Genomic DNA, 24328 nt, shown 5'->3' with positions numbered 1-24328 from the left:
TTTTGGATTACCTATTAGGTTTTTCACTAAAAGAGCACCCCTCTCCATTTATTTATAGAGGCTGATTTCTAAGTGATTTATTTCACTCTAACACACCGATCTACGTTGCGGCGTGTAATGATGGAGCAATCAATTCCTCCTTTGTGGTTCAACTAAAAATTGTAAGTTCCCATCTTCAGGGAGTTATACCCAACTTATCCAATGAATTGTTACTCGAATGATTCCATTGTCACCTTTAATTTGTTATAGGTGTTTATCACTCCCACCTGTCTTTGGAGCCTTTTTGCCCTTGCGCCTTTGGACGCCAAGCTGACACTGATTAGATGTCCCTTCTCTCAATTGGTAATTATGGCAATGCCTTTCCATTTCCAGCCTCGCTGTTCTATTCTGCTTGGCTTCGCTACCCCTTTTAATACTGATCCAATGTTTTTATAGGTGCCTACCCTTCCGGTTTCACCGTCCTCTCTGTCCTGAGGAAGACCCCACTCGTAAGGATCAAATCATCCTACCCTTGATGAGGGGTCGAAACGTCGACATTTCACTACGCCAGTACCTACAATAGTGCATTGAGCACTGTGTATTTTTACTTGTATATGGCTCTTTAGGCTGATGACTCAATTCTGCTTATGATTGACTTCCATTCTGATTATTTGGCACGATAGCAACGTGCACAGCAATTGATTTGTACAACCGTTACGAATGTTTATATGTCACTTATCCTATTACCCTACCTAACTCATCACACCCTCCCCTTCCCTGTGGCACCCTGCACTTTTGGAAATGTGTTTTTTACATGCATTCATGTGCCTGTCTCAAGTGTGATTAAATAACACTTTGATATGCTTTATTGGTTGCAATTGTTATTCTGCTGACTTTGCTCAGATCTTCAATTTTATGTATGTTCTGGGACCATATCCTTTTCTACTGTTTGTTACCCAGGTCCCAGAGACTATTGGGTTTGCCCTTTGTTCTAACTCTTAAAAGAGCAGGTGCACACCTGCGAGGTATTCCTTTGTGAATTTCCCTTCTTCTATAAAATGGTGGAGAGTGAAACCCTCTCCTATACTGAGGAATACATCAACCAGCTGCTACAGGACCCTAGGAATCTCTTTCTGTCATCCGACACACCCAATATTGACTTTACACTCAATGACAAGATAGCAAAACTTGAGCGTCTGGAAAAGAAACTAATTCGTACAAAACTCCATGGTCATTTGCTCACTAAATATCTACAGGCCAGCATAATACCTGTTGGACTACAGATAAAAAATGAACCTGCCATCTTCGTGGATTTACCAAAATTCAAAGAAGGCTTCAGCTTTATTGCAAACAACGCGTAACGACATTGGATGGTTCTCGGAGTAGAAACCGCGGCCGAACAGGTTCAAGTCTTAACCAAAGAAATAGCCGCCCTCAAACAAGAAATTGCAGGTGACTCAACTCTGATCAATGCCAAAAGTGCTTTGGAAAATCTTACAAAATCACTAAAAGACTTTGAAACCACCACGCAAAGTAAAAAATTAGATAAACTCTCCAAGGATATTAGGTTTTATGAAAAAAAGAATACATATCCCTACCTCAACGAAGATTACTACAAACAGGACAACTCTGGTCGCTTCACGGGGAGAGGTAGAGGTGCCTTCAGAGGAAGGAGGAACTATACTACTTTTTCCGATTCCACGGTCAGTTCAGATAGTGATCAAGAGGCGCCAGGCCCTAGCTACGACTACAACTACCGGGACAACTGGTATCCTCCCCAAGGTTATTTTCCTTTTTTAGGGGAAGGCCAATGGAGACCACCCAGAGGACGAGGTGGCAACTGGCCAAGAGGACCTCCGAGAGGCCAGCAGAATCCACCGAGTACCAATTGGGACAGAGGCCGAGGCACAACCCCGAAGCAAGTCCGATTCCAACAAGAGAACCACGGAGAGATATCGACAAGGCGCAAAGTCTACAGATGGTAGAGCCCAGCGACAACCCAGTGGTCAACATCTCTGCATATAACCTCAATACTGATGAACAAGCTGTACTTTCCAAGGGTCTGTCGTTCGTTCCCACTGCACACCCGAATTCATTCAACCTAAAGACTGAACTCCATGGCTTCTTTCGCAAGATTCGTCTTAGGTATTTCTTCAGGAATACTGAAGATAGTCCTTCCAAGTCTTTTACCGGGCTAAGGCCTCCATCCAAGTTTGTTCCACCTGCAAATGCTATGAGTAGCAGGATTTTGGCTTACGAGAGCATAGTTCTCAACGATGTTAACATTTTACTTTCGACCTACAAACACACTATACTTAACACCAGCAAGTCTGAAAAAGCGGCACTCCTAACCCTTAAAAATAACAAGGACATTGTGATCAAGTCTGCTGATAAGGGTGGAGCTATAGTGGTACAAGACACGACTGCATACAAGTCGGAGATTCTAAGGCAGTTACAAGATGGCATCAGCTATTCCTTACTAAAATCTGATCCCACAAAGGACCTGATGGGGGAAATCCCCCAAATAACTCTCGATGCCTTGAACTGTGGCTTTCTAAGCAAATTAGAATATGACTATTTGAATCAGCGACACCCAAGACTACCTACCATCTATACCCTACCGAAGATACATAAGGACATCCTCCATCCTCCTGGTCGCCCTATAGTATCCGGTTGCGGTTCACTATTGGAACCTCTATGTAAATACATAGATTTTTTCCTAAAACCAATAGCAGAAAAAACAGAGACGTACCTGCGAGACACCATGCAAGTCATTGCAATGATTGACCAACAACCATTCAACTCTAGTGAGCAGATACTTGTCACCTGTGATATCGTCTCACTATACACCAGCATCCCGCAGGAACCAGCATTGGCGGTTATGCGAGAAGTTTTGGATTTGAGACCAGCACCAACAAGGGTACCCACGGATTTCATCATAGCTCTTCTGACCATCGCTATGAAAAAGAACTTCTTTTATTTCCAAGGCAAGTATTATGTACAGACGAAAGGAGTTGCGATGGGGGCTGCCTTTGCTCCAGATTTAGCGATCCTGTATATGGACAATTTTGAAAAGCGTTTCGTCCTGAATAACAACCCATTCTCGACCCATATTAATATGTGGAAAAGATATATTGACGATATATTGATGATTTGGAATGGTGAAACTACTCAACTCAACCTGTTCCACCAATGGCTAAACCAGTGCGACCAAGATATCCAGTTCACTATACAGTCTAGTACACAGGAGATACCCTTCCTTGATTTAAAATTTTTCTATGAAGATGAGAAACTTCTAACTACCTTATATAGGAAGCCAACTGAAAGAAATTCCTTACTGAGGTACAGCAGCCACCACCCACGCGGTTTACGCGACAATCTTCCAGTCGGACAGTTCCTGCGGATCCGCAGGAACTGCACGAAGCGAACTGACTACATAACAGAGTCTGAGAACTTAATGGCCAGGTTAATCTCAAGAGGTTACCCGAAACGACTGGTGAAAAGGGCCCAAAAGTGGGCCTGGTACAACCCACGGGACACATTGCTCTCATCCAAAAATCCCGCTACATCATTACAAAACAATAAAATGATATGTGTCACAACATTCTCCACTCGAAGTAATGCAGTGAAAAGGATCATCAACAAACATTGGAGCATTGTATCTACCGAGATTGACCAACCAAATGTACCGATGCATTCTTTTAAGAAAGCGATGAGCATTAAGGATCATGTGGTGCATTCCTTCCTTGAGGACCCAGTTGAACCGACTATCCAGTCACTCTGGAATCTACCACCAATCATAGGTCATTTCAAATGTGGGTCATGTAAAGCGTGCCCCACAACTATGCAATCAAAAATTTTTGAATACAAACAACAGACCATTACATTGCAATCACATACAAACTGTAATTCCAGTAACGTCATCTACGGGATTCTGTGCCCATGTGGCCAACTATACATCGGCCAGACAAAGCAAAAAGTAAAAGCAAGAATTCTGCAACACCAAAGTAGGATAAGATGCAATGTGACAGGTGCACCTCTGGTTGAACATTATCACCAACTGGGACATCGCCCAGATGAAATGCAATGGATTGTTTTGGAGAAAACCGAACTGGGACCCAGGGGAGGCAATATATCCTCTATCCTTCTCATTAGAGAGTCTAAAATGATGATTCGATTTGATACTATTCTAACGGGCTTAAACGAACAAGACCCCAGTAATGCCCAACTAGCTATTCTCAGCAATTAGTGAACACTGTTCTTTTTCTTCTGGTGTTTCAGCTCATAACCTGCTGTCAATGTCATTTTTGAACGTCTTGTCCTTTTGATCATCATATGCATATGAATAGTGTACACCATGTTTATATGATAATTTGACTGTTTTCTCTTTAAAAGAATTTCAGCTGCCAACCTGCTGTCATTTTTGAACGTCCTGACCTTTTGCCCACTATATGCATAACGATTAGTGTACACCATGTATATATGATAATTTGGTTGTTTTCTCTCTAGAAGAATCCACCATTTGTCTTTGCTGCATTCTAACCGGCCATTAAGAAAATATCAATCTACATAAGTTCACTTGTTTTGTTACAAACTATGCATTTCCAATACAAATTATGCTTCGTTTTATGTTTTGTATTTTTCACATTTATGCGTTCTTATAATGTATAGATTTTTTCTCCATTTAGAGCATCCCCTGGTTGATTACATTTACTTTCCGATCACTCCGATCGAGCGTTTAACTCCTTGAGTCACGTTTCACTCCATAAATTCATGAATAACATCCCTTTTGTCTGAGATACTATTGCGAGTCATATCCATTTAATTCCAGACTATGACTGCAATCGCATAATTTTTTAACTATTAGTTTTACCGACGAAGTACCCGGGATGTCTTTCTTCCATTGTACCGTCACGGACAGCATCTAGCGTCTGCACCCGTTCTAACGTCACGCGGCTGCAGTGTTCTCCATATGAGGCAGCCGTTCCGCGGTTTCAGTGTTTTGTCAGATTCGAGTGCTGATGACACGGACACCGTCTAAAGGTAGGGGAACCTCTCCTCTTCCCTTCGTTCAACTTGGCCCAACTCGATCGATGCATACTCTCGTTTATTTTTCACACGAATAGTTTGCTCCCATATAAACAAGTGTTTCCCTTGAATTCATATTAAGCAATTGCTTAACGGGAACCACACCACCTACCTCCGTTCTATTGGGTTAAAACGATTTAAGATTTCCTACACGTTTTATTTTTATTTTGCTGTTTTTGTTAACTGATGATTTTTCTTTTCTTAACGTGCAAGCGATACCTGTCCTCAACGACGGTTCACTTTTCCATTGTTTATTCATTTTTAATAATTCCGATGTAGCGCTCGCTTCACTGATTCTCTCGCTCCACTATATAATTACCTAACACACGGATGATAGGCTGGGGGACCAGGTCCTTGTGGCAGTTTATTTCTTTATTTCTCTAGTTTTGGATTACCTATTAGGTTTTTCACTAAAAGAGCACCCCTCTCCATTTATTTATAGAGGCTGATTTCTAAGTGATTTATTTCACTCTAACACACCGATCTACGTTGCGGCGTGTAATGATGGAGCAATCAATTCCTCCTTTGTGGTTCAACTAAAAATTGTAAGTTCCCATCTTCAGGGAGTTATACCCAACTTATCCAATGAATTGTTACTCGAATGATTCCATTGTCACCTTTAATTTGTTATAGGTGTTTATCACTCCCACCTGTCTTTGGAGCCTTTTTGCCCTTGCGCCTTCGGACGCCAAGCTGACACTGATTAGATGTCCCTTCTCTCAATTGGTAATTATGGCAATGCCTTTCCATTTCCAGCCTCGCTGTTCTATTCTGCTTGGCTTCGCTACCCCTTTTAATACTGATCCAATGTTTTTATAGGTGCCTACCCTTCCGGTTTCACCGTCCTCTCTGTCCTGAGGAAGACCCCACTCGTAAGGATCAAATCATCCTACCCTTGATGAGGGGTCGAAACGTCGACATTTCACTACGCCAGTACCTACAATAGTGCATTGAGCACTGTGTATTTTTACTTGTATATGGCTCTTTAGGCTGATGACTCAATTCTGCTTATGATTGACTTCCATTCTGATTATTTGGCACGATAGCAACGTGCACAGCAATTGATTTGTACAACCGTTACGAATGTTTATATGTCACTTATCCTATTACCCTACCTAACTCATCACACCCTCCCCTTCCCTGTGGCACCCTGCACTTTTGGAAATGTGTTTTTTACATGCATTCATGTGCCTGTCTCAAGTGTGATTAAATAACACTTTGATATGCTTTATTGGTTGCAATTGTTATTCTGCTGACTTTGCTCAGATCTTCAATTTTATGTATGTTCTGGGACCATATCCTTTTCTACTGTTTGTTACCCAGGTCCCAGAGACTATTGGGTTTGCCCTTTGTTCTAACTCTTAAAAGAGCAGGTGCACACCTGCGAGGTATTCCTTTGTGAATTTCCCTTCTTCTATAAAATGGTGGAGAGTGAAACCCTCTCCTATACTGAGGAATACATCAACCAGCTGCTACAGGACCCTAGGAATCTCTTTCTGTCATCCGACACACCCAATATTGACTTTACACTCAATGACAAGATAGCAAAACTTGAGCGTCTGGAAAAGAAACTAATTCGTACAAAACTCCATGGTCATTTGCTCACTAAATATCTACAGGCCAGCATAATACCTGTTGGACTACAGATAAAAAATGAACCTGCCATCTTCGTGGATTTACCAAAATTCAAAGAAGGCTTCAGCTTTATTGCAAACAACGCGTCACGACATTGGATGGTTCTCGGAGTAGAAACCGCGGCCGAACAGGTTCAAGTCTTAACCAGAGAAATAGCCGCCCTCAAACAAGAAATTGCAGGTGACTCAACTCTGATCAATGCCAAAAGTGCTTTGGAAAATCTTACAAAATCACTAAAAGACTTTGAAACCACCACGCAAAGTAAAAAATTAGATAAACTCTCCAAGGATATTAGGTTTTATGAAAAAAAGAATACATATCCCTACCTCAACGAAGATTACTACAAACAGGACAACTCTGGTCGCTTCACGGGGAGAGGTAGAGGTGCCTTCAGAGGAAGGAGGAACTATACTACTTTTTCCGATTCCACGGTCAGTTCAGATAGTGATCAAGAGGCGCCAGGCCCTAGCTACGACTACAACTACCGGGACAACTGGTATCCTCCCCAAGGTTATTTTCCTTTTTTAGGGGAAGGCCAATGGAGACCACCCAGAGGACGAGGTGGCAACTGGCCAAGAGGACCTCCGAGAGGCCAGCAGAATCCACCGAGTACCAATTGGGACAGAGGCCGAGGCACAACCCCGAAGCAAGTCCGATTCCAACAAGAGAACCACGGAGAGATATCGACAAGGCGCAAAGTCTACAGATGGTAGAGCCCAGCGACAACCCAGTGGTCAACATCTCTGCATATAACCTCAATACTGATGAACAAGCTGTACTTTCCAAGGGTCTGTCGTTCGTTCCCACTGCACACCCGAATTCATTCAACCTAAAGACTGAACTCCATGGCTTCTTTCGCAAGATTCGTCTTAGGTATTTCTTCAGGAATACTGAAGATAGTCCTTCCAAGTCTTTTACCGGGCTAAGGCCTCCATCCAAGTTTGTTCCACCTGCAAATGCTATGAGTAGCAGGATTTTGGCTTACGAGAGCATAGTTCTCAACGATGTTAACATTTTACTTTCGACCTACAAACACACTATACTTAACACCAGCAAGTCTGAAAAAGCGGCACTCCTAACCCTTAAAAATAACAAGGACATTGTGATCAAGTCTGCTGATAAGGGTGGAGCTATAGTGGTACAAGACACGACTGCATACAAGTCGGAGATTCTAAGGCAGTTACAAGATGGCGTCAGCTATTCCTTACTAAAATCTGATCCCACAAAGGACCTGATGGGGGAAATCCACCAAATAACTCTCGATGCCTTGAACTGTGGCTTTCTAAGCAAATTAGAATATGACTATTTGAATCAGCGACACCCAAGACTACCTACCATCTATACCCTACCGAAGATACATAAGGACATCCTCCATCCTCCTGGTCGCCCTATAGTATCCGGTTGCGGTTCACTATTGGAACCTCTATGTAAATACATAGATTTTTTCCTAAAACCAATAGCAGAAAAAACAGAGACGTACCTGCGAGACACCATGCAAGTCATTGCAATGATTGACCAACAACCATTCAACTCTAGTGAGCAGATACTTGTCACCTGTGATATCGTCTCACTATACACCAGCATCCCGCAGGAACCAGCATTGGCGGTTATGCGAGAAGTTTTGGATTTGAGACCAGCACCAACAAGGGTACCCACGGATTTCATCATAGCTCTTCTGACCATCGCTATGAAAAAGAACTTCTTTTATTTCCAAGGCAAGTATTATGTACAGACGAAAGGAGTTGCGATGGGGGCTGCCTTTGCTCCAGATTTAGCGATCCTGTATATGGACAATTTTGAAAAGCGTTTCGTCCTGAATAACAACCCATTCTCGACCCATATTAATATGTGGAAAAGATATATTGACGATATATTGATGATTTGGAATGGTGAAACTACTCAACTCAACCTGTTCCACCAATGGCTAAACCAGTGCGACCAAGATATCCAGTTCACTATACAGTCTAGTACACAGGAGATACCCTTCCTTGATTTAAAATTTTTCTATGAAGATGAGAAACTTCTAACTACCTTATATAGGAAGCCAACTGAAAGAAATTCCTTACTGAGGTACAGCAGCCACCACCCACGCGGTTTACGCGACAATCTTCCAGTCGGACAGTTCCTGCGGATCCGCAGGAACTGCACGAAGCGAACTGACTACATAACAGAGTCTGAGAACTTAATGGCCAGGTTAATCTCAAGAGGTTACCCGAAACGACTGGTGAAAAGGGCCCAAAAGTGGGCCTGGTACAACCCACGGGACACATTGCTCTCATCCAAAAATCCCGCTACATCATTACAAAACAATAAAATGATATGTGTCACAACATTCTCCACTCGAAGTAATGCAGTGAAAAGGATCATCAACAAACATTGGAGCATTGTATCTACCGAGATTGACCAACCAAATGTACCGATGCATTCTTTTAAGAAAGCGATGAGCATTAAGGATCATGTGGTGCATTCCTTCCTTGAGGACCCAGTTGAACCGACTATCCAGTCACTCTGGAATCTACCACCAATCATAGGTCATTTCAAATGTGGGTCATGTAAAGCGTGCCCCACAACTATGCAATCAAAAAATTTTGAATACAAACAACAGACCATTACATTGCAATCACATACAAACTGTAATTCCAGTAACGTCATCTACGGGATTCTGTGCCCATGTGGCCAACTATACATCGGCCAGACAAAGCAAAAAGTAAAAGCAAGAATTCTGCAACACCAAAGTAGGATAAGATGCAATGTGACAGGTGCACCTCGGTTTGAACATTATCACCAACTGGGACATCGCCCAGATGAAATGCAATGGATTGTTTTGGAGAAAACCGAACTGGGACCCAGGGGAGGCAATATATCCTCTATCCTTCTCATTAGAGAGTCTAAAATGATGATTTGATTTGATACTATTCTAACGGGCTTAAACGAACAAGACCCCAGTAATGCCCAACTAGCTATTCTCAGCAATTAGTGAACACTGTTCTTTTTCTTCTGGTGTTTCAGCTCATAACCTGCTGTCAATGTCATTTTTGAACGTCTTGTCCTTTTGATCATCATATGCATATGAATAGTGTACACCATGTTTATATGATAATTTGACTGTTTTCTCTTTAAAAGAATTTCAGCTGCCAACCTGCTGTCATTTTTGAACGTCCTGACCTTTTGCCCACTATATGCATAACGATTAGTGTACACCATGTATATATGATAATTTGGTTGTTTTCTCTCTAGAAGAATCCACCATTTGTCTTTGCTGCATTCTAACCGGCCATTAAGAAAATATCAATCTACATAAGTTCACTTGTTTTGTTACAAACTATGCATTTCCAATACAAATTATGCTTCGTTTTATGTTTTGTATTTTTCACATTTATGCGTTCTTATAATGTATAGATTTTTTCTCCATTTAGAGCATCCCCTGGTTGATTACATTTACTTTCCGATCACTCCGATCGAGCGTTTAACTCCTTGAGTCACGTTTCACTCCATAAATTCATGAATAACATCCCTTTTGTCTGAGATACTATTGCGAGTCATATCCATTTAATTCCAGACTATGACTGCAATCGCATAATTTTTTAACTATTAGTTTCACCGACGAAGTACCCGGGATGTCTTTCTTCCATTGTACCGTCACGGACAGCATCTAGCGTCTGCACCCGTTCTAACGTCACGCGGCTGCAGCGTTCTCCATATGAGGCAGCCGTTCCGCGGTTTCAGTGTTTTGTCAGATTCGAGTGCTGATGACACGGACACCGTCTAAAGGTAGGGGAACCTCTCCTCTTCCCTTCGTTCAACTTGGCCCAACTCGATCGATGCATACTCTCGTTTATTTTTCACACGAATAGTTTGCTCCCATATAAACAAGTGTTTCCCTTGAATTCATATTAAGCAATTGCTTAACGGGAACCACGCCACCTACCTCCGTTCTATTGGGTTAAAACGATTTAAGATTTCCTACACGTTTTATTTTTATTTTGCTGTTTTTGTTAACTGATGATTTTTCTTTTCTTAACGTGCAAGCGATACCTGTCCTCAACGACGGTTCACTTTTCCATTGTTTATTCATTTTTAATAATTCCGATGTAGCGCTCGCTTCACTGATTCTCTCGCCCCACTATATAACTACCTAACACACGGATGATAGGCTGGGGGACCAGGTCCTTGTGGCAGTTTATTTCTTTATTTCTCTAGTTTTGGATTACCTATTAGGTTTTTCACTAAAAGAGCACCCCTCTCCATTTATTTATAGAGGCTGTTTTCTAAGTGATTTATTTCACTCTAACACACCGATCTACGTTGCGGCGTGTAATGATGGAGCAATCAATTCCTCCTTTGTGGTTCAACTAAAAATTGTAAGTTCCCATCTTCAGGGAGTTATACTCAACTTATCCAATGAATTGTTACTCGAATGATTCCATTGTCACCTTTAATTTGTTATAGGTGTTTATCACTCCCACCTGTCTTTGGAGCCTTTTTGCCCTTGCGCCTTCGGACGCCAAGCTGACACTGATTAGATGTCCCTTCTCTCAATTGGTAATTATGGCAATGCCTTTCCATTTCCAGCCTCGCTGTTCTATTCTGCTTGGCTTCGCTACCCCTTTTAATACTGATCCAATGTTTTTATAGGTGCCTACCCTTCCGGTTTCACCGTCCTCTCTGTCCTGAGGAAGACCCCACTCGTAAGGATCAAATCATCCTACCCTTGATGAGGGGTCGAAACGTCGACATTTCACTACGCCAGTACCTACAATAGTGCATTGAGCACTGTGTATTTTTACTTGTATATGGCTCTTTAGGCTGATGACTCAATTCTGCTTATGATTGACTTCCATTCTGATTATTTGGCACGATAGCAACGTGCACAGCAATTGATTTGTACAACCGTTACGAATGTTTATATGTCACTTATCCTATTACCCTACCTAACTCATCACACCCTCCCCTTCCCTGTGGCACCCTGCACTTTTGGAAATGTGTTTTTTACATGCATTCATGTGCCTGTCTCAAGTGTGATTAAATAACACTTTGATATGCTTTATTGGTTGCAATTGTTATTCTGCTGACTTTGCTCAGATCTTCAATTTTATGTATGTTCTGAGACCATACCCTTTTCTACTGTTTGTTACCCAGGTCCCAGAGACTATTGGGTTTGCCCTTTGTTCTAGCCCGTACTGTCCGCGGCACGGCTGACACCCGTGGGCACCATGGAGCGGACACTTTTCCCCCTGGCAGCGAAGAGCGGCGGCAGCAACTCCTCGTCCTCGCCTAGCCTGTCAGCCTCCTCCTCGGGCTCCGAGACTCTCTCCGAGGGCGGCGTGAAGCACCCGTCTGTGTCGGACTGCAGCGCAGGCTCGTCGGACTCTGAGGGGCAGAGGACCGTCCGGGAAGAGGACCAGAGCCGGGGCAGGGTCTGTGGGGACCTTCGGAGTCTGGTACCGGCACTGGAGAGCAGCCTGACCGCAAGGGAGGGCCCCCGGGATGCAGACCCGGCCGGGCAAGAGAAGCAAGAGGAGGTGAGGGCACCCGCGAGTGTATATACTTCACAGGATGGTCTCTGTGTTACTGTGCTTATAACGGTATATCATTATGGGCTGCATGAGCTAAATTATGTGATTGGTGCATACGTCACATGTTGTCAAAGTTCTAACGAGAATCCGGAGCACACAGAGTTCGGGTCCTACCTGGATTTCCCATTGCCCTGCCGTGCAGTTTTAAGTTGTAGGAGGATATGGTCAACAAGTGGCCTGTAGCACAATCTGAGTGCTTACGGTCCTAATAGTGCATTGTTGGCCCACTGTGTCTCCTGGGCGTGTGGTAGTTTGTTTCTGCAGGAATCTTGGTCTTTTGGGTTTGCTGTGCACTTGGCCGTCTATGGCTGCCTGGAGCGCGGCCCTGTGTGGATGCTGGTCTCATGACTTTTTAAGGGTGCTTGAAACTCACTGATGCCTGGCCTTGTAGTCATCTCTTGCTGCTTGCCATGGCATGGCTACCAAAAAGTTAGCCACGCTTGTACATCAGGCCACTTGATCCTGTGCGACTGCCTTTCTGTGATGCTGTGAAGAGTTTTTCTTTCCCAGTGAGTGATTCCTAAGTGGTTCCGTGCAGTACAATCTTGATGCGGACCCAGTGATGGAAGATTGTTAGGTGCCTAGTGAATTAAATACGACTATTGACTACAGCAGATATATATCTATATCTTTCAGTACCTTCACAATCCTATCTGAAGTGAACGTACACACTATGTTTAGGTCTAAATATGATTTGTAAACCTGGACTTTTTAGTACATGCATTGTTGATCGCCATATGGGTGTCTTCCTGCAAAGGGCAGGTTGGACCGAATATTGTTGTTCTATGGGCTTATAAGTATGTATGTGTGTGTGTGTGTATGTGTGTGTATATGTATATATATATATATATATATATATATATATTTATATTCACTGAAAAAACCATGGGTTTCACACACGTTATAGTTAGGAATTAGCATTTAAAAAACCTTGCAAATTCACTTAAAAAACCATAGGTTTCACACATGTTATAGTTAGCTGGACATTTCACTCGTAATAAACCTATGAAATTCCCCCGTTATAGTTACTGTAGGCAACTATAACTCACGCGACCGCAATCCTCTGCTGATGACGTCAGATATTACATCACTGATGACATATGTGTCTTTATGAAAAATAAATATTTGTAATATATGTATAGCTAAAGATTAATGGAAGAAGACATGGGTAAATAAGTGTCTAAATACAGTGATGTAATATCTGACGTCATCAGCAGAGGATTGCGGTCGCGTGAGTTATAGTTGCCTACAGTAACTATAACGGGGGAATTTCATAGGTTTTTTACGAGTGAAATGTCCAGCTAACTATAACATGTGTGAAACCTATGGTTTTTTAAGTGAATATATATATATAAATATATATATATATATATATATATATTTATATATATATATATATATATATATATATATATATATATATATATATATATATATATATATATATATATATATATAACTCACCGGTAATTAGTTTTGACAATTTCGATGTTTATTCAAGCAGTGGCATATCCTGACAAGTTCGTAACCCTACGCGTTTCAGTCTGCTCACAGTGCGTGTGGAAAGTTTCTGCGAAGGGGACAATTGAAATAATGTTTTAACGGCTGGCTCTGCCGTCTCCACTAACCGCCCGTCAAAGAGCGCTGCATGCTGAAAAGAGAGCTGCCGCTGTGAAAAAAATGTATATATAAATATATATATTAACTAAAAAAAATAGGTTTCAGGCACGGTACAGTTAGAAATTAGCATTTGAAAAACCTTAGTAATTCACTGAAAAAACCATAGGTTTCAGGGATGTTATAGTTAAGAATTGGCATTTAAAAAACCTTAGAATTCACTGAAAAAACCACAGGTTTCAGGGACGTTATAGTTAGTTGGACATTTCACTTGTAAAATACAAGAGAAATTCGGCTGTTATAGTAAATTGGGCTAACTATAACTCACGCCCCCGCAAAGCACTGCTGATGACATCACATATTACATCACTAATGACATGGTCAGTGACATCACTGATGACATCACTGATGACATCTCAAATTACATCACTAATGATATGCAGGGAGGGGGCTGTGTCCCCCCCCCTTCTCTTAGTATTTTTGGGCTCTGGGGACCCCATCCCCCAGGGCCTGAGCCATTTTCTTTTGTAAACGGGAAAGGGGCTGCACGGCCCCCCTCCTGAGGCTGATTTTGGCCCTGGGGACCACTCCCCCGGGGATGGCCACTTCTTTAAAAAATATATATACATTTAAAGGAAGGGGACCACACGGCTCCCCTTCTGAGGCCTTTTTAGTCCCCGGGGACCCCATTCCCTGGGGTTTTGTCTCTATTTTAATTAATTAATAAAACATTTACGGGAGGGGGGTCATGTGGCCCCCCCTTCCCTGGGCCACTTTTGGCCCCGGGGACCCCATCCACCGGGGCCTGACCTCACATTAGGGGATGTTGGAATGAAAATGTTTTGGTTATTTTATCTGTGTATTATTCTATGTAATTTAGCATTCGCAGCACCATTTTATGTTTCCCCGCCAGTTTGAACCATGATCAAAACTAATCTTTATTTTCCTCTGAGAAAACGGCCTGTGGTAAGTTTCGTTCCTCCAAGGTTGGGCCTTGCCTTGCTAATGAATACACTGTTCTTATTAGCGCATATCTTTCCCACAAGAGAGGCCTTCTCCCACTAGTCTAGTGGCAGGCACGTACAGAGTGACCTTGGGTAGGAGATAGTGTGTACCCAGCCTCAAAAACCCTATCCTTCTGTACTTCTTTGTTTAACTGCATCTGCCTGAAACAATCCATTATGGGCGTGCCTTCATTGGTTTTGAATTGTACATAATGTATCTCCATGTTTGCTGATGTCAGTTCCTCTGCAGTAATCCTAAGAGACTGGGTGGACTGGGCTCCGCTCGAGTGTATCTGAATAAATATATTGGTTTGTATTCTCTACTGTCTGATCAACTCTTCATTTGTATGAAAGGCTGAGAGGTGGTCGTGAGTGACCCGGTTGACCCTAATCGGGTCACTTCCTTAAGGGACTGCGGGGGGAGCACAATGCCACCGTGGTCCCTGACGGTTCCCCGCCTCCTGCAGGAGCCGGCATCGCTTTTTGACGAAGGGAGCTGCAAACATGCAGCTCCCTTTGTCTAAAAGCAATTCTGCTTTGCTTCATGGAAGCGAAAGCAGTGTTTGCTATGGCATGGAGGGAGTAATGAACTAGCTTTGGGACGGACGGTCCCTTCGGCTTTTCTGACCGCTTCTGGCAAAAACAAGGGCTAGGGACTTACCAAGGTCCTGGCTTCTTTCTTTTACATTCCTATGTGGAACATGGAGATTGGTTCTCATGCCAAGGTCTATTTGTACTGTGTCGCTCTGGACTGAATTTACTTTCTTTGATGACAATGAGTATACCAACGCTTCGTGCTGTTTACCTTCATTCTAACTACAGTTCTGTTTAAGCCTAGAAAAAGTCGTCTCTCGACGAAACACGTGTCGGCTGTGTGTTCAAGCTGGAGTTTGGAGCTAAAGAATTTGGAACTTTCCATTTACTTTTTTGTATACTTACCGATGTATATATACGGACCTTGCAACTGTTTTATAGTGGTGGTGCTCTATACAAATTTTGTTTAGAAGTATATGTGTGGCTTGCTCATACATGTGACACTATTTTAGTGACATAGTGTCCCCCGTTTCATTGAGCACACCAATCTGACAAAAGTGCAATTAAAACCTTTTCTGAATAATTTGTATGTGCTAACAATTTACTTCCATTGTCATCTCTTTTTCATTCCGAACATTTTTCAGCCACTTTATGCAAGTTATCTTAAGACAGCTCAACAGGATTAACTTGATCAATTGGTGCACATAACATCCCTCTATATTCATTCCACTTTCCCCAAATGTTGGTCCATTATTTTGGGCAACCTCTGCCCTCGTAGACAACCCTCTTGCTAAGGTTTATTTCAATTCTATTTCCTTACTATACCGTTCCTATAACCTTTGATTTTTTAAGGGGTTCTTGTACCCCAAGGACCCATAGCAGCCAAGGGGACTTCACCCCCCAACCAGTAGTGTGCCAGGAGGCGCGTTTTGCAGAGGGTTGGAGAAAGGGGATGTGCCCTCTGAAGACCTCTCAGCAATCCTGCTGTGTGGGGCTTATTGGAGGTAGCAGGAGGGCTTGTTGACCCCCAAGGACCCTCAGCAGCCAAGGTGACTTCATCCCCCAACCAGTAGTGTGCCAGGACGTGTGTTTACAGAGTGGGGAAGCAAAAGAGCGTGACCTCTAAAGACCTCTCAGCAATCCTGCTGTGTGGGACTTACTGGAGGTAACAGGAGAGGTAGTTGGCCTTCAAGGACCCTCAGGAGTCAATGGTACTTCACCCCCCAACTAGTAGTGCACCAGGAGGTGTGTTTGCAGAGTGTTGGTGAAAGGGGGCGTGCCTCCAGTGACTTGCCGGGGCCAGCTTTAAAAAATCTTTTTTTGTTTTATTAGGGATGGGGAGTTCAGCCCTGGGGACCCCATCCCCTGGGGCCTGGCCATCTAAAAGTGGTTGCATCCAGGGAACCCACTCTCAACTGGGACTGCGGGGGGAGCCTTAAGGCCCCCGTGGTCCCTGTCAGCTAACAACCTCCTGCGGGAGCCGACATTGCTGTCACACACAGGGAGCTGCTTGAAAGGCAGCTCCCTGTGTGTGAAAGCAATTCTGCTCCACTTCCAGCAAGCAGTGGAAGTGGAGTGTTTGTTGTGGCTTGGCTGGAGGGCTAAAGCTCCCGCAAAGCAACACAAAACAGCTATGTCCCAGAGGTGGGCACCCCGAGACATAGCAGGAGCTGGCCCTGGGGTGTGGTGGTCCCCAGGGCCATTAATGACTCCAGGAGTGGGGCCACAGGGCTCCCCTCCTTTCTTGTTGAAGTTGGCTCCGAGGGGTGGTGGTCCCCGGGTCCCAGGGGGGTCCCTGAGGCCCACCCAATTACAAATTTGAAAGGCCTGGGCAGGTGATGGTCCCCGGGGTATGGGGGGTCCACGACGCCATCTCGATTTATTTGTATAATATGGTCCCTTGGAGGTGGTGGTCCCAGGGGGCAGGAGGGTCCCATAGGCCCCCCCATTTAATGATAAATAAGCCCTGGGAAGGTGGTGGTCCCCAGGGCATTAATAAGCCTCAGGAGAGGGGTCCCGTGCACCCCGCCAATTTAGAAAATGCCCCTGGCACCTGCCCCATCTGGGGGTAATTACTACAGAAGCGGTGGAGCCCGCACTTCTGTTTTTTCTTTTAATTTTCAGCGGGAGCCACGGATCCAATGTAACACCCACCAAAACTGTTTAAAAAAATACTTTTTGGGCCCTGTAGGGTCCCTGTGGAACCTCCCCCAGAGGCCAAGGGGGTAAGGGTATTTCTACACTGCTCCTTTTCATTTTGTTTAATGTTTTTCTGGAACTCAGCTCAGGCAGAGTCCCAAAATGGCTGCCAACACTTCCTGGTTTGAAATGTTGGCAGCCAATTAGGACTCAGCATGAGATTGGGAGGGGTCGCGGATCATCCATGTCCCTATATATAGAATTGGAAATGTATTTTAATAACTCAGCAACTACTGAACGAATTTACACCAAATCACAAAAAGGCACTTCCCTGAACCAACATCTACCTTTCTGACAATTTGGTGTAATTCGGTTCAGCAGTCAGGGCTGTAGCCGTGTCTAAAGTTCATATGGAAATTAACATGGTGAAAATACGTTTTGAGACCCCCCTTTCTCGGCCCATACTTGACAGATCACCCTGAAATATCCAAGACAGCAACTGAAGTGAGTGGCAAACTAGTTTTAAAACTTTCCCAAGGATTCATCAAATGACGCCAAATTTATTGGCAAATGAAAAAAATGCTTTTCCTATGGAAAGGCATGCATGGTAAAGGCATATTCATTGTAAAATTCTGCGTGGTACAAACTTGTGTGGTAGTGTTGCAAGCGTGGTAAAGGCATGTGGGGTTCCGGCTTTGCTGTTTCCCATTGCTGCACACAAGCTAGTTACTTCTTTCAAGCAACAACAGCCATGACTGGCTCAGCAATTTCAGTTGCAATGAAGATCTCACATCAATATTGAAAGCCCACAGACACCAGTAACTGCATGTTGCTCTCCTCAGTCCTTCTCTTGTGGGTGCTCCCACTTACACATGAGGCACTCTGCACCTAGCCCTTCTCGAACAGACACACCTAGTTCAAGGTTGGCAGGCTCCTTCCCTCTCTCAGCATATGTGCAGGTTTCTAGGCACTTCTGGACAGGCACGCAGGTCTTCCAGCGATAGATCCAGGTTATGTCTCCTCCTCTCTGGGTAAGCTGGCTGTCAGATAGACAGCAGCTCTGGTTACAAATCGGTCCTCTGAGTATACTCTGCGGAGGATCACTTCCTTGGCCATTGAGGACTGGAAAAGCAAGTGGGGTAGCAAGGCCCCACTTTTATGCACCAAAATCAGACAGGAGATTATGTATTCACTTTATTATTTTTATTAGTTTGGGACGTTTCTCTTTCAAGTGTCCTCCTCTGGCTACTCTCCAGACACAGCTGTGGAGTGATGCTTCTCATAGCAGGGTGGCCTCAAGCATCGAGCTTCCACAACAGAGGCACAACAAGGGCTACGTTTTCTGGACCTGTCTGTCATCAACAACTGAAAGAGTTCATCAGAGAAACACAAACAGGTAAACCTCACTTACAGGTTCACCTCACCTTGCACAAGAAAGTCTGCAACCGTACCACTCTCCCTGACCTTCCACCAAAAGGCAGCATTCAGGAAAACTAATCAGCAGCACCTTGCCAAGCAAAAGACCAAATTGCATTTCTAAAGGAGCCCTGTCTCCACACCCTTCACTCCAGTGTCTAGGTCTCCAGCATCAGGAAAGTTAATAATACACTTCCTCTCTCTGGGAAAACAACCTTGCCTACATATTGTGTGCGAAGGCCAGGCCGGCGTAAAAATAAAAAATCCCATGAGCCTTCATTACTCTGGCTTATGCACAAATACACCATGCATGCACCACACAGGATACACACACATGCACTCACAACATACTTGCAGGATGTCAGCCCTAGGAACTGGAGAAGTTCATAGAAGTGGGAATGTACATGAATGGGCTAGTAGGCCTCCACTCTAGTGACACAGAAAAAGGTCTGCCCACAACTATGGATTAGCATAATATGCTATACTGTCAGGACCACTCTGTGTATTAAAACCACAGCAGAGACAGTAGTCCATTGAGTTTGAATGAAGGCACGCTTGGTGAGCCCCTCTAGGTCACAGGACAAAACCAGGACCTTAATCGTAGGACTCTACACACATGTGAGATTAGCGTGATGCCAGTTCCAAAATCAAATACCAGTATACCAGATAGGCAAAATTGGACACTCAGGACTGGGAAACACAACTATACACCATGCAGGGTACATTCCTGTCCCAAAATTCATGTAAAAATATAAGTGGGCAATATAATTATTATATAAATGCTCTGACCTCACAGGCTTCAAACACATTCCTGCTTTTTAGGGAAAAACTTACATTAATGATTTGGCGGCAGGAATAAAATGAATGTGCTCACCCCTTGGTGCCAAACACTTACCATTGTGAAATTGCCTATCTTGCACAATCCATACGTTTTAAAGGACTCAACCTTGGGTGGAATAAAGAGGCTTTCCGTTATTGTAGGGCCCACCTCCAGGATTCCTGCATCAAATTTCCGAACCTCCGAGGTGTAGTAGAGACGCATTCCTGAATTGTCCTGGGTTCCTGTAGGACCAAACATGAAGTTAGTATAAAGGGCAGATAATGCAAGTTTGGGAGATGTTGGCAAATGGCGTCTTAAATAATAAAAGACAACGCATGCAAATGTGGAGGATTAGATCATGCCTGTCTAGAGGAAAATAGTGGTTAAATGTGTCTTTCTGATAATGTTAGTGGAAATGGCATTGAACAGTGGTGTCGTATAGTCCAGAAAAACAACAAATAAAGTAAAGATAGAGATAAGGTTGACCAAAGTGGAGCTGTGGCACCTGGGGTTTCATATCCCCAAAGGATCACAAATGAGGGTAGAAATGTCTATAATGTTGACCTATAGGTTGGCAGTGATTAATGGTGTGTTGTGGTCATGAAAGACACATACAATGTTGAGGGGACTGATATTGCTGCCAAGGAATGACAAAAGTCATTTGTGACTTATGGTCATAAACGACCACACAAGGTCGCTAAGGACAATTAAGGACATCGCCAACGTCTTTCATTCAGTGAAAGTTTAGAACGAATCTCAAACTGTTTCCTATTTTACATCATTTGATAATTTACTTAATCTCTTCCAATATTTGTTGTTACAGTATCGCATGACTGTAAAGATCCGATTACCCGTTGTCCCCCAAAGCTGTATGGGACACAGAACCACAGCCAGCCCTTTATAAATTTTATTCAGAAGTACAAAGAGGCATGTCTATGAAATGTCTACTGTATTCACCCTATAAATTATAGGGTCAGCCATGATTTACATTGAGTGAGGCACCACTCCAATTGTATAAGCCCTATTAAGGTGGGATACAGTCAGTCACAAACAGTCACAGAGCTGTTGGTATAGTCTCCAAAGCAAAAAACTTTGGGTCATATGTACAAAAGAAGTGGTGAAATGCACCGTTAGCCTTCTTGGCTTAACGCTGCGCTCTGCCCCTTCTGAAAAGCTAGGCAGCACCATATTTACAAAAATATGGTGCAGGCCTGCGTTTCGCCCTGCGCTGGAGCTAATTTCAGCTGCCTAGTGCCAACACAGGCACCCTTGCACCATAGTACAAGGGTGCCTGCATTGCAGGTAAGATTGTTTATGTGCAGGAAGGTGTCTCTTCCTGCACCTAAACATTCTTTAAATGGTGTTTTGTAACTTCTATGTGTTCAGCAAAACACTATTGATTGTTTATGTGCAGGAAGGTGTCCTTTCCTGCACACATAGAAGTTGGAAAACGTCATTCTTTTTAATGATTGTTTATGTGCAGAAAAGGACACCTTCCTGCACATAAACAATCAATAGTGTTTTGCTGTTTCCATGTGTGCTGCGCAACGCAGGACACATGGAAACTGCATAAACAAGAAGAAAAATAAGCTTTTCTCCTCGTTGCGCCAGGGTAAGACTAGGTATTCCCTGGTCTTAATTCTGGCACCACCCAATATTTACGCCACCCTTGTAAGTATTGGGCAGTGTCAAAATCAATGGGTGTTGCAGTGGAACGCCCACCGGAACACCCATTGCCCTCCCCTTTCATACTAAGTTTAGCATGAAAGGGTGCCTTATTCACAAGGTGGCTTAACGTTGCCTTGAAAATAAGGCGAAGCCCATATCACCACTACAACATCGTGAAAAGTGACATTGCGGTGGCAATAGGGGGTTTTAAATATGCCCCGTAGGGCCTTATTGAAAAGATTTTACCGTAGGGCAGTACTGCAGGCCCTCCTGCTGCTCTGCCCTATGGCAAAAGAAAAGGGCAGAAATGAGCGATGTCTATCAGATAGGTGCGTTCCTTTCCTTTTCCCCTACCCTGCCAGCCAGGCGGAACTCGGTCGGCAACTGAGCGGCTTTCCCGAAGCTCCAATGAACTGTATTCACTGAGAGTCAACCACGTATCGGACTAACACCGACGTGCCCCCCCCCCCATTGTTCACGCGCCGCAGTGATACCAGCACAGCGGTCTTCAGTTCATGTGCAATTACTAAGAATTGCACAGACGGTTTCACCCAGAGTGGAGACACACGCCTCGCCCGTCATAAGACCACAACATCCTGCACATCTCGGCGGGTTGTAATAAGGCTTTCCAATGACCAAGGTTGCCTCGCCCAACCCACCCCAGTCCTGAAGAAGACCCGCAAGGCCGAGGTCCAAATATAAGTCGGGTCGAAACGTCAACGCCCCTGAATGGGCCTGGAACCCATATGCAACCCCACAGTGCCACACAAGAATACAGTTCTGTGTAACTTGAAATTGTGTTAAACTGAGTTTCTTTACTATAAATGCGGCCAGGCCTCATAGGATGGTGATTTACAACCAGTCCCAAATACAAATGTATAAAGTCTATCTTTATATCACTATCTTGAATTCTTTTCAACACCTTTTCACTTGAGCACCCCTCTTTTCATGCACGTTCCCTCTGGAGCAACCTTAAGAATCTGCATTGTCAAAATTCTTGACCTCCATTCACCAATCAATAAAATATATGGTGAATGTTATCATGGTTTGTTGCACCCCTTTTTTTTTATATATTTATGAATAACGTATTAAGTACTGTGAACCCATAAATTGTTTCAAATACAGCTCATGAAACCATTGACTTAATATACCTAAACAGGAACTCTGATTTATATCTTGGTAGATTAAGGTCCAGGACCACTGTTTTTTGTATCGTACTGCACCCAGGTCCCAGACCACATTTGGGTAACCCATTTTTTGAAATGGCACACAATGGGCTGGCATGCACCAACCCAGGCACCTTTGCGCCATGGTGCAAGGGTGTCTGCGTTGGGGGGATGATTGTTTTCGTGCAGGAAGGGTAACCTTACTGCCCCAAAACAATCACAAGAGGCTTTTACCTCTTTCTGCGTGTGCTGCAGAAAGCAGGACACATAGAGAAAGGAAACACAATGAGGAATAAAGGCATTTCTCCTCATTGCGCCTCCCTTACATTTTTGGTGCTGCCTCCAAGTTACGATTCCTCATAAATCTGGTACAGTGTCAAAAAGTTATTGGTGTTGCTGGGAACACCCCAGCAACACCCATTGCACTCCCCTTTAATGCAGAAATCTGTGTTTCAGGGAATGATATTTACAAGGCTGCATTATGCCATGAAAAGTGGCTTAGTGCTGCCTGGTAAATATGGAGCAGACCCCTGCACCACTCGAGCGTCGCAAAAAGTGACGCTCCGGTGGCACAGCCTCATTGTAAATGAGGCCCTTAGTGCCTCATTCCCAGTTGACATGCTATTGGAGGGAGAGATACCGTGCCTGAAGTTACTGATTCCAGTCAATATCTAGACACATTTACGGGACATTAAGAGTTACAGGGCCCAGCATGGGGTAATAACATGCAGGATATGAAACTACCACATCAATTAAAGAATTGGGGGCCATATTATCAAGCACGATGTTAAAATTATCACCGCTTTAGCGGCAGAAAACTGCCACAAAAGCGGCGATAATGCGCTTGATAATATGTCAACCCCAGAACATGGACTTCTATTGGAATTCTCAAGGGCATATTATCAAGCCCATTATCGCCGCTTTGGCGGCAGTTTTCTGCCGCTAAAGCGGCTATAATTTTAACGCCGTTTCTTGATAATATGCCCCTACGTTACTGATACTGCACCCATCTCCACACACATTTTGTACAGAGTGGCTTCTGTTATGGTCCTAAAGGTCAATGGAGAAGTAGAAGCTGTATTCATTTTTCTGAAGCTCAAAATACAGGGGGTTTCTTTAAATTATAGTTTGCATATGACATTGACAAAGATGAATACTTTCTGTTTAGTTTCAAAAGTAGCTCAGTCCGTCTTTCGCTATTGATAAGGCAAGGATCTCCCTTGGGTGGGAACACAGTCATGTCATGCTGCATGTCTCATGTGTCAGTCCTGTCCTTGGGTGCATAACCTGCAACATTCACATTTCATTGCACAGCTTGCTCACACCACTTCCTACTTGCATGTACAACCACCCTTTATGCTTATATGTCCTGTAAAATCAATACACCACCACACCTACAGATCATACAGAATGACATATGAATCTCTAACCAAATCTGCTTTCTCTAGGTTTGTTACATTCATGTGCAACTGCAATGCCATGCACACAGCCAGATAATTTCATTTATTTCTGTACTTATTGTGTCAGCTCATGTACTACTGTATATAACAATGCACATTGCCTACGACATGTATGCAACAGGGCACCTACTTATTTCAGTGTCTAATACATACGTGAACCATAAAAACTGACTTCCACACACTTTGCCACACGCATGCCCCATCGCCCCTACCATTCACATAGTCT

At 43.6% G+C, this 24328-nt stretch overlaps 1 protein-coding gene across 1 annotated transcript in view; it reads right to left on the bottom strand.

Moving 5' to 3' along the window:
- The window catches only part of LOC146811709 (putative DBH-like monooxygenase protein 2), a 439263-nt gene that overhangs the window by 160856 nt on the left and 254079 nt on the right, over nucleotides 1-24328 (bottom strand). Inside the window, exon 7 of the mRNA XM_085618698.1 lies at nucleotides 19884-20050. Within this exon, the coding sequence (XP_085474824.1) occupies nucleotides 19884-20050 (167 nt within the window). The remainder of the gene's footprint in view (nucleotides 1-19883; nucleotides 20051-24328) is intronic.

The sequence above is a fragment of the Triturus cristatus genome, chromosome 7 (genome assembly GCF_964204655.1).
Source record: "Triturus cristatus chromosome 7, aTriCri1.1, whole genome shotgun sequence".
NCBI lineage: Eukaryota > Metazoa > Chordata > Amphibia > Caudata > Salamandridae > Triturus > Triturus cristatus.
Note: the sequence above shows the minus strand (reverse complement) of the source record. Positions and strands in the feature narration are given on the sequence as shown.